At 38.3% G+C, this 14,625-nt stretch overlaps 2 protein-coding genes across 4 annotated transcripts in view; one reads left to right on the forward strand and one right to left on the reverse strand.

Moving 5' to 3' along the window:
• Nucleotides 1-2,508, reverse strand: part of SPIC (Spi-C transcription factor) — a 59,615-nt gene extending 57,107 nt beyond the window's left edge. For all 3 annotated transcript variants that reach the window (XM_082419531.1, XM_082419530.1, XM_082419529.1), the window contains exon 1: nt 1,268-2,508. The gene's annotated coding sequence lies outside the window, so the exon portion shown is untranslated. The remainder of the gene's footprint in view (nt 1-1,267) is intronic.
• ARL1 (ARF like GTPase 1) lies at nt 902-13,162 on the forward strand. Its single transcript, XM_082419548.1, has 6 exons — nt 902-1,125; nt 2,515-2,652; nt 4,612-4,693; nt 5,735-5,846; nt 9,316-9,494; nt 10,637-13,162. Exons 1-6 carry the CDS (start codon nt 1,122-1,124, stop codon nt 10,665-10,667), a joined length of 546 nt encoding a protein of 181 aa, XP_082275674.1. The 5' UTR covers nt 902-1,121; the 3' UTR covers nt 10,668-13,162.
• Nucleotides 13,163-14,625: the final 1,463 nt, after the last annotated feature.

Raw genomic sequence — 14,625 nt, forward strand, 5'->3', positions numbered from 1 at the left:
AATACCTGCATTCATAGATGTTACATTCTATGAGAGGCAGTAAACAATCAATAAGCATAAGTAAGTAAATTATGTTTAGTAGTAACTTCTACTAAAAAATCAGGATAAGGGGGATGTAGCGTAGGTTGCAATTTTAAATATTAATAACATTTGAGCAAAGACTTGAAAGAGGTGAGGTCAATTCCAAATGCTTGTCTGAAGAATAAAATTCCACAGACTTATAAACTAAATGTTTATCTTTAATTCTAGCGCGCTGCTATACTTCTGCTTCCGCAAACGTTTCTTTTTAGTAAGCAGGAACTGTAAAACCAGGTCAATAGTAACAGGAATGACTGCATTTTGAAAAATGACGTTGCCCTCGAGATACATACCTTTCCTATAGAGTAATGACTGCCTTTAGCTAGCATCGGAGAAGGTACAGGTAGAAGAAAGGAGGGAGGGACGCTAACGCTGACCCTGCAGGCCACTGCGACGCCAAAAATCTCGTTGGCGGCCTCAGTGTGGGTTGGCTCCGCATTGGTGGCGCGGGACTCTTTCTATTATTATAAGGGGAGCCAGGGGAAAACCGGGTCAACGCCCGCAGGGCGCTTCAGGACCAGCAATTCCTGCGACGCCGCACGCCGCGCCCGCTTCCAGTCAGGCTGCCGCATCGAGGCCCGACGCGCATTCCCGGTTGGCGGATTCACCACTTCTTGGTGTCAGAATTTAAAATGAAAATTCGAATTTCCCTATTTCGGAAGCCTTTCCTGTCCAAGAAAACAGAAGCAGGGGAGACTTGGCGTCCTTGAATTTTTTTTTTTTTTTCCTTGCGGCTTCCGCAGTATCTACACCCTGCGCGCCGGGGACGTGCGTCGAAAGTGACGGCGCGGAAGCTCAGGCCGCCGTTCCCGGCGCGCAGTCGCGGCGGCCTCGCTCCCGCCCCCGCCGGGAGGTCCGACGTGGAAGTTGCTGGCTGACCAGGCTTCCAAGGAAACCCCCGGGGAACCAGAGCCCGAGGCCGAGCCGGAGCCGGAGCGCAGGCCTAGGCGAGGGGAGGTGGCGGCGCCGAGGCTCGATTAGGAGTCGCTGCCGAGGCCGGGCCCAGTCTCCGCCGGTCGACGAGGGAGGACAGGCAGTTCATCATGGGTGAGGGATCTGAGAAGGGAGCCTGGGCGCGCTGAGAGGCCGAGGCCGAGGGCTGGGGTCGGGAGGAGGAGGAGAGGGGCCGGCCTGGAAAGCCCAGAGTAGCCAGCGTGTCAGGGCGCGGACTGCTGAGGACGTAACTCACCTTAGCACTTCACCTGTGTGCGTGGACCCTGCCTCGAACTTTCGCCCCCGTCTTATCCCGTTCTCCTTACTCCCGGCGGGGTCAGAGGTGAGGGCAGCGCGGGCCGGTGAACTTTTCCCTCATCCCCTCGGACCCAGCGCCACTTACTGGATGGACCTGGTCTTGCGAAGCTTGGCAGCGTGTCAGTCGCAGGTTCGCTCAGGTTTCTTGGGTGAAGGATGAGCTTCTGGATTCTCTGTCCCTGGTCGCTGGGACTGCGTCAGTTTAAACTCCAAAAGAAGGTGGTGCTCGTAATGTTTTATGGCCAACTTGGCATTTGTCTGCTTACCTGTAGCTTTTCCTGTAGATAAGGTGGAGGAGGAAATGGGCAGGGAGTGTATTATTGGTCAGCGATGACATTTTAATCTCAATGTTTGGAGTGCTAATTGAGGGAACTACATTGTCATCACAAGCATCAGGTAGAGCTTCCCTCCCCGCTAGAGCCCAGATGAAGGTGCAGATTTCTTAACTTGTTTACAACCCTCCAAATGATGCAAATTCTTTGCGTTATTTAAATAGCTCAGCGATTTTCTGGGGAGTTTACTTCTTGGTCTGGAACGTCAGAAGCGCTTTCTTGTCTTTTTGCATAACCCCTTCAGTTTTTTTCTTCTGCTTCTTTTTAACCTGTAAAAGGTAGAAAGGATTTTTGTCAAGTCACACCCCTTGTGTTACAAATGTTCAAGGTTCTCTAACCCATGGTGGATTCATTTTTCCAGACTTGCAGCTCTTAATTTTGCCATTTCTTGGTAAAATAACCAGGTATTGTGTGTGGCATCAGTGATTGAAGGTACTTACGATGGTACTGCTGCTGTACAACAATAATTGTTTTTCATGTTCAAGGACCTCATTGTCCCACTGTCATTCTGATTTGCCCTTTGGTTTCTGGGGGTAGTGAGGCGATCATGCTAAGATATCCATATTCTCTCGATTAGAAAGAGAGCTCCATGAGGGCAGTGCTCCTGTTTCTCTTATTTTTGAGTGTATCTTCTGTGCCTGCCTGACACAGTATCCAGGACATGGTAACAATCAGTAATTACTAGTTTGATGTTGAATAATGTATTTCATTGGAAGCAAAAATATGCACCTATGAATCGGAGAAAATATTACAATATTATTTAATTTGCTGTAGCTTTCAAAGGGTAAGATTAAATGTTTTGTGGCCCTAGTTCATGAAATGATATTGAAATACATCTTTGTTATTTTTTTAGGTGGCTTTTTCTCAAGCATTTTTTCCAGTCTGTTTGGAACCCGGGAAATGAGGATTTTAATTTTGGGATTAGATGGAGCAGGAAAAACTACAATTTTGTACAGATTACAAGTTGGAGAAGTCGTTACTACTATTCCTAGTAAGTGTTGGTATGATAAACTAATTATAGGGCCTTTCTCTTTCCATCAAACATAACTTTATTTCTGAACAAATATATAATGTAATTGATATGGTTTGTAAACTTCTACTATGAGCATAATATTTATAACACTTTTTTTCATAAATTTACAGACAATTTGGTGTAATTTATGAACCCCTGTGCATGGCTGGGTTCTGCTGTTTAGGGCTGCTTTAAAAGTTGGGTAGAGTTAAGCCACCTAATCTCATTGAGAGCCAGTATCTTTGTTGATAAAGTGAAGATAATAAATATACATTGGTTTTGAGGGGGAAATAAATGTAGTATATAAAATACTTTATAAACCTGTGTAAAGAATTATATAGATATGAAGTGATGTTATTACATGTGAAGTGGTTTTTCTTCTGTATTTGTTACTATTTGATTAAGATTAGTTTCTCTTTAGTAATTCTATTGATTTTTTTAAAGATCTGAGTTGAGACTGAGTGTTGAATCTGGTATTTAAGAATATCAAGAAAAGAAACACCCTGACTTTAAATCAATTGATATCTTAGAAGAATATTCTCCAACAGTCTTAATTTACTACATAAGAAGACTGTTCTGTTACTTATGCTATTTTCATTTGTTGCCCTGAATTTACTTAGATTAGTAAGATTAGTACATTTAAACTAATAGTTTGTAGAGTTTGCTCAAGAATATTTAAATTATGCCTTTAAAGTTACTCTGTCACTCAAGGTATTTCTATATTTAGTACTATTTAAATTTCCAGATTTAAAAAGAAAGTGTAGCTTTTATGAAAGAAGAACTTTTCAAACCCTGTGTCATCTGTTACTTCTTTATGCCACCTTCAGTAAATTTCAGCTTCCTTGGTTTTTGGTTCTCAAACTCACCCAACTCAATCTGCTACAGTTGAGTCATGGTGGCCCCTGCAATACACATAGCCCAGTGGATTGCATTTCAGCAAGCACATGTGGTTTGTACCACGCCCTTGTCCTTTGCGAATAAACAACATTCCTAACTGAGGTTGAAGACAGTGATTACCCTCCTACTTAATTCTAAGGGAGACATCATGAACTTGCTTTTTAGTTTTTCACTCAGGTTTGCTATAGTATAGTTATTTTTTTATACTTGCCATATACTCATAATCATCATTTACCAGTATAAACTTAAATCTAAAAAATTAATTGTCCAGTTATAGCTGTAAGTCATTTTTTACTTTGATTTTTTTTTTAAGTTTGTGAAATCTTAGTAATATTTGTATATGTAGCTCCTGAGTTTTTTTCAGTAGCCTCTCCATCTCCTTCAGATTCCTTTCAATGGAAAATAGTAATATCTTGCCTTGGGCGTGTGATGCGAGAGCTCCAGCTAAGAAGGATGGCAGGGAAAAGGCATGGGACTCCTCCCCTTTGACCATCTAGCTATGACCTTATTACAAATGAGCTCTTGAGGAAGTCTTCAGAGGGTCTGTGAGATTGCCAGCCTTAGAGAAGTCAGCTTCCATAAAGAGGTATACAGCCATTGCTGTGCTCTTACCTACTGAAGTTTAGAGTCTATCTAGGCTTTCTTGGTTTTGTTCCCTGTTTATTTGCAACCTACCAAAATTCCATTTTTTGTAATACATCTACAACTATCCTTTCTAAATATAACTTTCTGAACACTTTTGTATGCCAGTACTGTATTTTGAAGGGAGTTTAACATAATAGGGTTTCCATTGAGCTAAGAATTATATAATTGCAGAGGTAGCTGGGGGTTCTTATATACCCTGAAAGTGGTGTTGATCTTGCTAATTGGTGTGCGTCTGTGTGCGTGTGTAGCACAGCATACTGTCTTATCTTAAATGGGATGATATTTGAACCAACAGTGTGATTCAGCAATTACCATTAATTGCTGAAACTCAGATTGGATACTTTGAAGACAGAATGTATTAGTCTACATATATCGCTAATTTGATTTCTTTTCCAGCCATTGGATTTAATGTTGAGACGGTAACATACAAGAACCTAAAATTCCAAGTCTGGGATTTAGGAGGACAGACAAGTATCAGGTATGGTGCAAAGGCCAGATCATTTTGTGGTATTGAATCTTTCTTTATTGGCTCTTTTAGGGTTAACAGGAGTAAACCAAAATATGTCTTCTTTTGTAATTTAATGGGAGACACCTAGTTTAAAATGAGGTAAAATGGCCTTATTCTCTCAATTAAAATCTGAGAATTAAAGATTTTAACTAAAGAATTAAAATCTAAGGAAGCCAGTTTTTCAGATATCACTTCAATGAAAAATCTTTTCATGAAAATCTCAAGACCGAATTACTTCAGTAGTTTTTAAATAAAAAGGGTCCTCTAGTTAGTTCTTGTCAGTCCCTTCTTCTGTGAGACAGACTGTTCTGGATTTCATAAAAATACCTTTTGGGCCCACCATTTAGGACTAATGTGAACATAAATGCCTTCTGGAATTCAAGTCTCCTGCCCAGCATTCTGTGCTTGACATGGCAACTGTGAATGTTTAGTAACTGTCAGTGCTCACTCACTAGGGTACTTACCATCTTAAAAGATCAGTAGTGAATTCCCCAGACATCCTGCTGCCCTGTAACTCATTTTATTTCTTGAACCACTTTTGAGTCAATTTCTTATTTTAGCCATTTCTACTTCTTGTCTTCAGTGATCAGTTTAATGTCTGTTACATAAAATCATATTAAAAATTTTTTTAAAGAACTCATTCCTCTTAAGGAGTTTCTAGTTAAGATGTAACGATCAGGTCTGTGTGGAACTTTTTTTATCGGTATATTTAGTGATTTTATAGATTATAAATATATTCTCTCAGCCTAAAGTCTGAACTCTTTCTGAAGCTCCTTGGTCCTGTGATTTATGTTTATCAATATTCTTTCCACCCCATCCCATCTGAGGGATATGATATATGTCCATCAGAAACAATGAATCATTATGGCATTGATTCTGGCATGGATGGGGAAGGATTGGCAAGTAATACCCCCCCACCCCATCATTGCCAAGTCCTAGCATATGAAGTAACATACCAGTTTCTTCTTCTTTCAAATAATAATATATTCTCCCTTTCTGAATTTTCTTCAGGCCATACTGGAGATGTTATTATTCAAACACAGATGCAGTCATTTATGTAGTAGACAGTTGTGACCGAGACCGAATTGGCATTTCCAAATCAGAGTTAGTTGCCATGTTGGAGGTAAGAAAACTTTATTAAAATGTGGGTAAATCATTTATATTTGCTTGCTGTTTTTATTGTTTATTGTCATTTGCAGGAATAATTAAAAGGAAAACAGGGGTCTTTTCCCCCTATGCCTTCAGTATCATTTTCTTTTATGCAAATTACTTTCTATTCCAAAAATACTGTTGGGGAGAGAGTTGGAGACAAAAAAACTCCAGTCTTGTAACTTCCTTTAAACTAGATTCCTTGATTTCCAGGAAGTTCTGACCTAAACTCTTTCTAAACTGAAGTTACTATTCTAAGTCACCCCTATGAAGTGATTTTTTAAAAATGTCTTTATTCCAGCTGTATAAATTAGCTTATGGAAGCTATACTTATTTATATAAATAGTATAAATATATAAATAGTAAGAATAGTAAGAAAGTATATTTGTTTGTTTTAGAAATGTAAAGTTCAGAGAAATATATCTTTCTGGATTTCTGGCCTGTTTGCCTCTCCCAGCTTTCACGTTCTTTACTTTTCCCCGTGTTTACAGTGCCTCAGTCACACTGATTTTTCTGTTCTTTTCACACCGAGCTTGCGTAGCTGACACCTGGCTTAGGGTTTTGCACTTGCTCCTCCTGCTTGGAATGCTCTTTCCGCAAATCTTTGTGTGGCTACCTTCTTGACATGTTTTATCTCACATGTTTCTTCCTCAGAGAGGGGGTCTCAGCTATCTTCTAACCCTTTATCCTACTTTATTCTTTGTAACCACTTACTGTTTCTTTCCATTATTTTAAACATGTTTGTTTACTTATATATGCCTCCCGCCCAAAAGTGTAAAGTTCTTTGAGTTTACCTTGCACCCCTGATGTGTGGAACAGTGTATAGCTGTTAATTAAGAACTCAATACATTATATTCACTGAGGTTTGTAAGATAATTTATTGGCTAACTGAGTGAATTCAGAGGATGCATTAAGTAATCAACTAAAAGTTTTTAATATCTCCATTTGTTAAATAAGCTTCTCAAATGTACTAATGATTAATTAATAGTGAAATTGCCTTTGCTTGAAAAAATTAGATGCATAGGTTTCCTTTTCCCACCAAAACTATGATTCTGAATTATCCGATCATTGAATGTTTAAATATAAGTTCTAGGCCACTTGATTACCTAGTTAGAAGCATTCTTAGAATAGAGTTCTTGGACAACTAACTTCTTAGTAGCTTCTGAGTTATAAATTGCAGACCTGAAGTTTTAAAGTTTTGCCTAATTTTTTTTTTCTTTTACAACATAGCATCATATTTATCATAAGAGCTTCTTAGACCAAATTCAAAGTGTAAGGAATTTTAAGGGACTGGTTAATTGCCTTGGGTATAACAGATTTTTAAAATAAAAGCTTGATTTAGATGTATTCACATGTTATAATAGATTTTTATCATATAAAGTATGGCATAAAAGAAATGGATTATTAACTTAAGTTCACAATTCTCAAATTGTACTGGATTGTTGTTAGGTTATTTGTGGTATTAGGATTTGACTTGTATAATCTTATGGAAAAGAACTAAAAATTGTATTCATTCTTTAGGAAGTAACTTTTAATTGATGCAATCAATTAATATTTATGTATTAGTGATATAAAGTACATGTGGAATATGGGTCAGGACTATTATTATTATTATTTTTTAATTATTTATTTATTTTTGTTCATTTATTTTTGGCTGTGTTGGGTCTTCGTTTCTGTGCGAGGGCTCTCTCCAGTTGTGGCAAGCGGGGGCCACTCTTCATTGCGGTGCGCGGGCCTCTCACTATCGCGGCCTCTCCTGTTGCGGAGCACAAGCTCCAGACGCGCAGGCTCAGCAGTTGTGGCTCATGGGCTTAGTCGCTCCATGGCATGTGGGATCTTCCCAGACCAGGGCTCGAACCCGTGTCCCCTGCATTGGCAGGCAGATTCTCAACCACTGCGCCACCAGGGAAGCCCAGGACTATTATATTAAAACTTACAGACACAAAATCAATTTGTTTTACTTTTGTACACAGAAATTCTAAATGGAGCAAAGAATTATGTAAAATGGAAGTCATTATAAGGGAATATGTTTAAAATTTCTGGATTGAGAAGGTCCTTCTAAATCCAAGAATTGGAAGGAATTACAAAAGAAAAGATAGATTTAATCATATTAATCTTATACAAACAGACAAAAAATCCACAAAGCTCAGATGCCAAACAATACAAGTTAGGGTAAAATGGGGAACCAAGACACAGTTTTACAGCCAGTGACTAAGGATTAGTGATCTTAATCGTATCAATACCTTTTGCAAATCAATAGAAAAGTGAGCAAAAGGCATGAACCTACAATTTATAGGAGAAGAATTTATTGCTAATAACATTTGTATTTTTAATACCCTAATAATAAATAAGCATATAATGAAATGCTATGTTTGGAAAAATATATAGTTTCAATTCTACCAAAGCTGCATTGGAGATGGGCACTGTCATACACTGTTCGTGGAGTTGAAATTGTTACAGCCTCTCTGGACAGCAGTTTATTAATACATGTAACAAGAGCCTGAAAAAAATTTCATACTTTGATTCCATTTTGAGAGAATTGTGTTAAGGAAATAGAGATTCACACAAAGATTTCTGTATTATGGTTCTGTCACTTTGGTTTCTCTAATAGTCGAGTGAAAAGAATCTAGGAAGAATCTAATACTGGAAAACAGTTATATAGTTCATGGTGCATGAGTTCTTAGTGTAGAGTATAACCATTAATGTTTTAAAAAAATTTTTGAGGGACTTCCCTGGTGGCGCAGTGGTTGAGAATCCGCCTGCCAATGCAGGGGACATGGGTTCAATCCCTGGTCCAGGAAGATCCCACGTGCTGCGGAGCAACTAAGCCCATGCGCCACGAATACCGAACCTGCACTCTACAGCCTGTGAGCCACAACTGCTGAGCCCGCATGCCACAACTACTGAAGCCTGTGTGCCTAGGGCCCATGCTCCACAAGAGAAGCCACTGCAATGAGAAGCCCATGCATCACAACGAAGAGTAGCCCCTGCTCGCTACAACTAGAGAAAGGCCACGCACAGCAATGAAGCCAACGCAGCCAAAAATAAATAAATGAAATAAATTAATTAAAAAAATTTTTTTTTGATAGTTTGGAAAAACATCCACAATTTAACGTTTAGTTTACTTTTTAAAGCAGGGTATGGGACTGTATTTAAATGTGATCTTAAATGTATATATATACTAAATAAACTGTAAGTATCTGAATTACAAAGCAGTAGAAGATACCCAAAATGTTAAACAGTGATCATGTTTAGGAGATAGGATTATGGGTGAAGTTTCTTTTCTTCATACTTCTCTATAATTTCAAATAATTTATAATGAACATTATATATTAATAATTAGGAAATATGCTTTTAAAATAATGGATTTTTTTTGGCATTTCTTCCTAAACTCAAAGGAGCAAATTGATTAGAAGAAATGAAATCTTTTCTATGTTATTTAGGAAGAAGAGCTGAGAAAAGCCATTTTAGTGGTGTTTGCAAATAAGCAGGACATGGAACAGGCCATGACTCCCTCGGAGATGGCAAATTCACTTGGGTTACCTGCCTTGAAGGACCGAAAATGGCAAATATTCAAAACTTCAGCAACCAAAGGCACTGGCCTTGATGAGGCAATGGAATGGTAAGTATGTTTCCAGAAGCCATTTGTGCATTTGTGTGTACATGCAGCTGTGTACATACATGTGTAATTTCCCTTTGGTCTTAAGGATGAAATTCAGATTATTTATCAGTTTATCATATTGTTCCTCCACCCTTTTCTTCCACTGGTCTTCATGTACATCTGCTTTTATTTCAACCACACCTACTAATTATAGTTACATAAGCCAGCTCTCTGCTGTATTTCCAGCTTTTTCCCCTATCTCACTGCACCCTCCAATTCCTTATCCTTCAGGACTTAGGTTAAGGCTCTGTGTTTCTCAGGAGCCTTCCCTGACATAACTTCATGCCCACTGCCTTACCACACACATAGAGGTCCTTGTCACAGGTCAGTGATATAATAGTACTTGTTACACTGTCTTGTAATTGGTTTGTGCATCTGCTCATTAAATTGTCATCTCCTTGAGGACTGAGACTAGTTTTCATCTCTGAATTATCCACATCGGGCCTGGCTGTAGTAGTAGCAGCCTGGAAAGTGGAAAGTGGATATCTGGTGGTTTTTGATCACTTATTTATTTATTATTTTAAAAATTATTTATTTATTTTTGGCTGCATTGTGTCTTCGTTGCTGCACGTGGGCTTTCTCTAGTTGTGGCGAGCGAGGGCTACTCTTTGTTGTAGTGCGTGGGCTTCTCACTTGCAGTGGCTTCCCGTGGAGCACAGGCTCTAGGCGCATGGGCTTCAGTAGTTGCAGGACGCGGGCTCAGTAGTTGCGGCGTGTGGACTCAGTAGTTGCGGCGTGTGGGCTTTAGAGCGCAGGTTCAGTAGTTGTGGCTGACGGGCTTAGTTGCTCTGTGGCATGTGGGATCTTCCCGGACCAGGGATTGAACCCGTGTGCCCTGCACTGACAGGCAGATTCTTAACCACTGCGCCACCAGGGAAGTCCCTGGTCTTTTTTGATTATTCATTCAAAGCATAGACAAAGTGAAAGCTAAAAGACCCTCATGGAAATTGAGTCCATAACCTCATTCTTTTAATATAACTGTCTTAGCCTTCATCATTTAAAGTGCTTTGGAATCCACCTCCAGTATAAAATTTATATAATAAATGATCTATACCTGAAAGTTTGAAGTTAATCTTATGAAACTGTTCATTTTCTCTTCACAGGTTAGTTGAAACATTAAAGAGCAGACAGTAATTCAGTCACTTCTGCTCCTTTGAAACGAAGACCACATCACATACCCCTTTGGAAACAGTTAAAGTGTGCTTCACACTACTAAATGTTAAAACCGTATGATTATCAGCATATACCAAACTGACTGCAACATTTGTAATAAATATTAAAAATAAGTATTTGGTTGGAAGGGTAACTCATCGTGATTGAATCAACTGAATGTCTGTTCTGTATAATGTAAAATATTCCTTCCTTGTTATCTTGTGTTAAGGTATATATTCTATTTGTGTGGAATTCTTATTCAGATACAGTCCTATTAAAGAATGTACTCTTATTGAGGACAAAGCCCTGCGATTTTAAATTAGTGGTTGCAGCTTGTTTGTATTAACACTAAAAAATATCTTAACTCAGATTTTTTTCCCCCTAAAATGAATTAAGTTTTTCCAAAGATTAGGCTCAATAGAGTAGGCTAGGAACCTAGCGTGGGTAATTATAGTCTTCATTTGCTTAATGACCACTTTAAGCTGTTTCACTTAAAAGCTTTTGGTTATAGGCATGAAGTTGAAGTAATTATTTTGGTGGCTATCTTCACTGACTTATCTGTAATTATCATTTTATAGTATTTATGGTTGTTGGGGAATTTTTACAGATTTGGACCTTCCTAGTCAGTTTGTACAGGAACCCTGTGATGTAGCTAGGACATCATTTTTACATCTTCATTTTTATGGACATGGACCCAAAATTCTGATAGACTGGCTTGACCAATGTCAACTGCTAGGGAGGTGGGAAGAGGGCTTAAAGTGAGACTTCACAGGGTCAGAAGTTTGTCCCATAAACTATACCATAAATTCCTGAAAATGCCAACATTGACAACACAGGTTAACTCCTTATATAAAATAAAGCTAATTGAAGTAGACACAGTACAATCAGAATAATGTCTATAAATTTATTTGTCCTTACTAGTAGAGGTAGTAAAAACAATCCTAAATGGTTATATTTGTTGGAATTCACAACACATTAAAGAAAATTTCACATTAAAGGAAAATTTTTAAAAAGATATATTTTAAGAAGCATTGTAAAAGACGTTTTTGCTGCCTTTGATTCCTTTTATCTACCTGTAATTGAACATGTAAATTTGATTGGTGAAAAGTCAAAATCTTATTGACTCTACAGGGAGAAATTAAGTATTCCTTTAAAAATTAGGCTTACTGCTGCTAGGCTATCAAAAATAATTATATTCTAAGGAACTTTTTAAAGGAACTTTTCAAACAACCCAGTCTACAGTATGACAGAAGTAAATAAGAGTCCTTAGTAATGACTAAAATTGGGAGCAATTTTTTCATTTTTTAAGTTGAACAAGCAGCATTTAAAAAATTAGATGCCAGTAAAGAGAACTTAATACCATTGTGCCCCTCAGGTCTCAGGAAAGCTAGTGGTCATTCAGCTCACATGAATGTGACTTTCTTTTCTAATCGGTGGGACTTTTCTTATTCTCTAGCACCCGTTCCTAATTTGATATCTTGGAAATCTTTCGGAGACCTTCTTCCCGGGACAGGTGTTCCCAGCGCATCTAATATTACTAACTGAGCATATAACTAACAAACATTGTTTCATAGTTTCCAAGGCACTCCTGATGGGCAGACTGTCTTTTTCATGTCTGTATCCCTAGCATCCAGTATGGTGCTTGGCACATTATGGCACCTCAGAATATGTTCATGGTTCAAATAGTAAGCTTTTATATTTGTCAGCTAGGAAATAGTACATCTGCAGTTTATACTTGGGTCTGGTCAGTGGCACATATCTAGTGCTGGGCTTGTACCCAGATGGCTAAATACTCCCCAGTGGTCCAGGAACACTGTGAAAGCAGGAGTATGTGGAGGTGCGGCCCTGGCAGGCAAATGCTGCCGGACGCATAGCCCTGGTAGCAAAGGCCAGCACTTGGATGATCCTGGTCCCTCTGGTTTGTCACAAAGAATAGGATGGGATAAATAGAGCATACACTTGTTTTAATATGGTATGAATTATAAGGTCCTCCTCTAGCGGGAAACAACTGTACAGGTATGTTACAGGAGTTTGAAAGTTCTTATTTATAAAAATCTACCGAGTATTGTTTTGTGAGAAGCCTGAAAATGAAAAAAACACCAAACCTGAAACCAGAACACATGAGTTCTAGGCACAAAGGGCCACACTCCATCAGTTTTTGTTTGTTTGTTTTTTCTTTTTGAACAAATAACGTCAAAGGTTTCTTTTAGCTCTAACATTCTATTTTATAATTCTGGTTGGTAGTTGTGCTGTGTCATGTGATTAAATTTTTTAAAATGAGAAATTGAGGTGGAATTCTATTACCAGAATACCTGAGATGCACTTTAAATTGTGGAACTGTAAGCTCCTTGAGGGCAGGGACCATACATCATTTACTGTTAGGATCCCTTGCATCTAGTATGGTGCACTTGGCACATACTAGGCACTCAATAAATATTTACTGATGATTAAAACAAAGCTGTGCTCAATGTACTTGAGATACTTATTCTTCCTGATTTTTGCTTTAGTATTAACTTTCGTTTTCTGATTTAAAAATTTTTATAAAAGCAATACATGCACTTTAAATCACTTAGAATTGAGTCTGCCTTCCAAGATGCCCTATGTTTATCCTTTTGGCACATTACAAACACCTTAGACGTATGAGAACTCTTGTTTGAGATATAAACTACATCAAAACACAAATTCTGAAGTTCATGAATGTTTGAACATTTGATTCCTATGCCTTATGCTATAATATTTCTAATCCCATAATTACAAATTACAAAGAGCATGGGCTTTCAATCCTGGGTTTGAATCTTAACTCTGCCACCTACAACCTGTGTCACCCTCAGGTAGATTATTTAATCAGAGATGAGATTCCTCATCTGTAAAATAATGAGTTTTAGGAAGCTCTCAGGAAGACTATGAGAGTTAAATAAAATGTAAAGCATAGGATAGATTCTTTCACCCCCCTCCCAAATATATTGGGCACTAAAGAATATTGCTTCTACATCAAGTGTAGAGAGAGGCAAAAGATATGGTTGAACAAGATAATGCCAAATTGTTTTCCAGAGTGGTTTATAAGAGTGCCCTTTCCTCCACCATGCTTGCCAACATTTGGTATTGTCAGCCTTATAAATCTGAAGGGTTCAAAATGGAATTTCATTCTGATGTTAACCTGCATTTTCCTAATTATTAATGAGGCTAAATACAGGAGGAGTGACTCAAAAAAATATTTAACAACTAGACATAGCTGATGCAGGAGGACCCCTACCAGTCCAGGTATTAGTCCTTTAATTTCTGGTGTGGGGAGACATGGAGTCTAGGGACTCATATAGCCAGGGTGGCACTTGGGGGGTCTCAAGATAGTGACTACTTACTAACCAGTACATAAGTACTTTAATATCTAATATTGGTATAGCCATGTTTGCTAAATGTTGAGGTTTAAGGGCCATTTATATTTCCTCTGCAATGCCTATTTCTCTCTTTTGCCACTTTTCCTACTGTATTATCTTTGTTGATTCATAGGTATTCATTATATAGCCTGGGTGCTACTAATCCTTTACCAGTATATGGTACATACTATGTCCCAGTTGTGTCTTTTTGTAAGTAGACGGTCTTAATTTTAATGAAGTAGAATTTATCACATCGTCCCTCCACAGACAGCACTTTTGGTCTTATTTTTCATATCTGAGAGGGCAAGCCCCTCACCCTATTCTCCTTTTTAAAAAGCATCATGGCTAATCTCGATTTACTATCTTCCATATAAATTTTAGAATCAGCTTGTTGGGATAATATGAAGAACTCCTTTGGGATTTTGCTCAGATATGCATTTACCCAGTGGGATCCAACTGGGGATGAACTAGCAACTTACGATACTGAATCTTCCTACTCATGAACATGGTTATACTTCTCCATTTGTGCAGATCTTTCTTAATGCCTTTTGATAAAGTTTTATAAT

This window comes from Balaenoptera physalus (assembly GCF_965194825.1).
Source record: "Balaenoptera physalus genome assembly, chromosome: 13".
Classification (NCBI taxonomy): Eukaryota; Metazoa; Chordata; class Mammalia; order Artiodactyla; family Balaenopteridae; genus Balaenoptera; species Balaenoptera physalus.

What these genes read in the sequence shown, in the direction of transcription:
- ARL1 (XM_082419548.1), top strand. An exon ending in AGTCGTTACTACTATTCCTA is followed by an intron (nt 2,653 to 4,611) that starts GTAAGTGTTGGT and finishes TTTCTTTTCCAG; the next exon opens with CCATTGGATTTAATGTTGAG. An exon ending in CTTGATGAGGCAATGGAATG is followed by an intron (nt 9,495 to 10,636) that starts GTAAGTATGTTT and finishes TTCTCTTCACAG; the next exon opens with GTTAGTTGAAACATTAAAGA.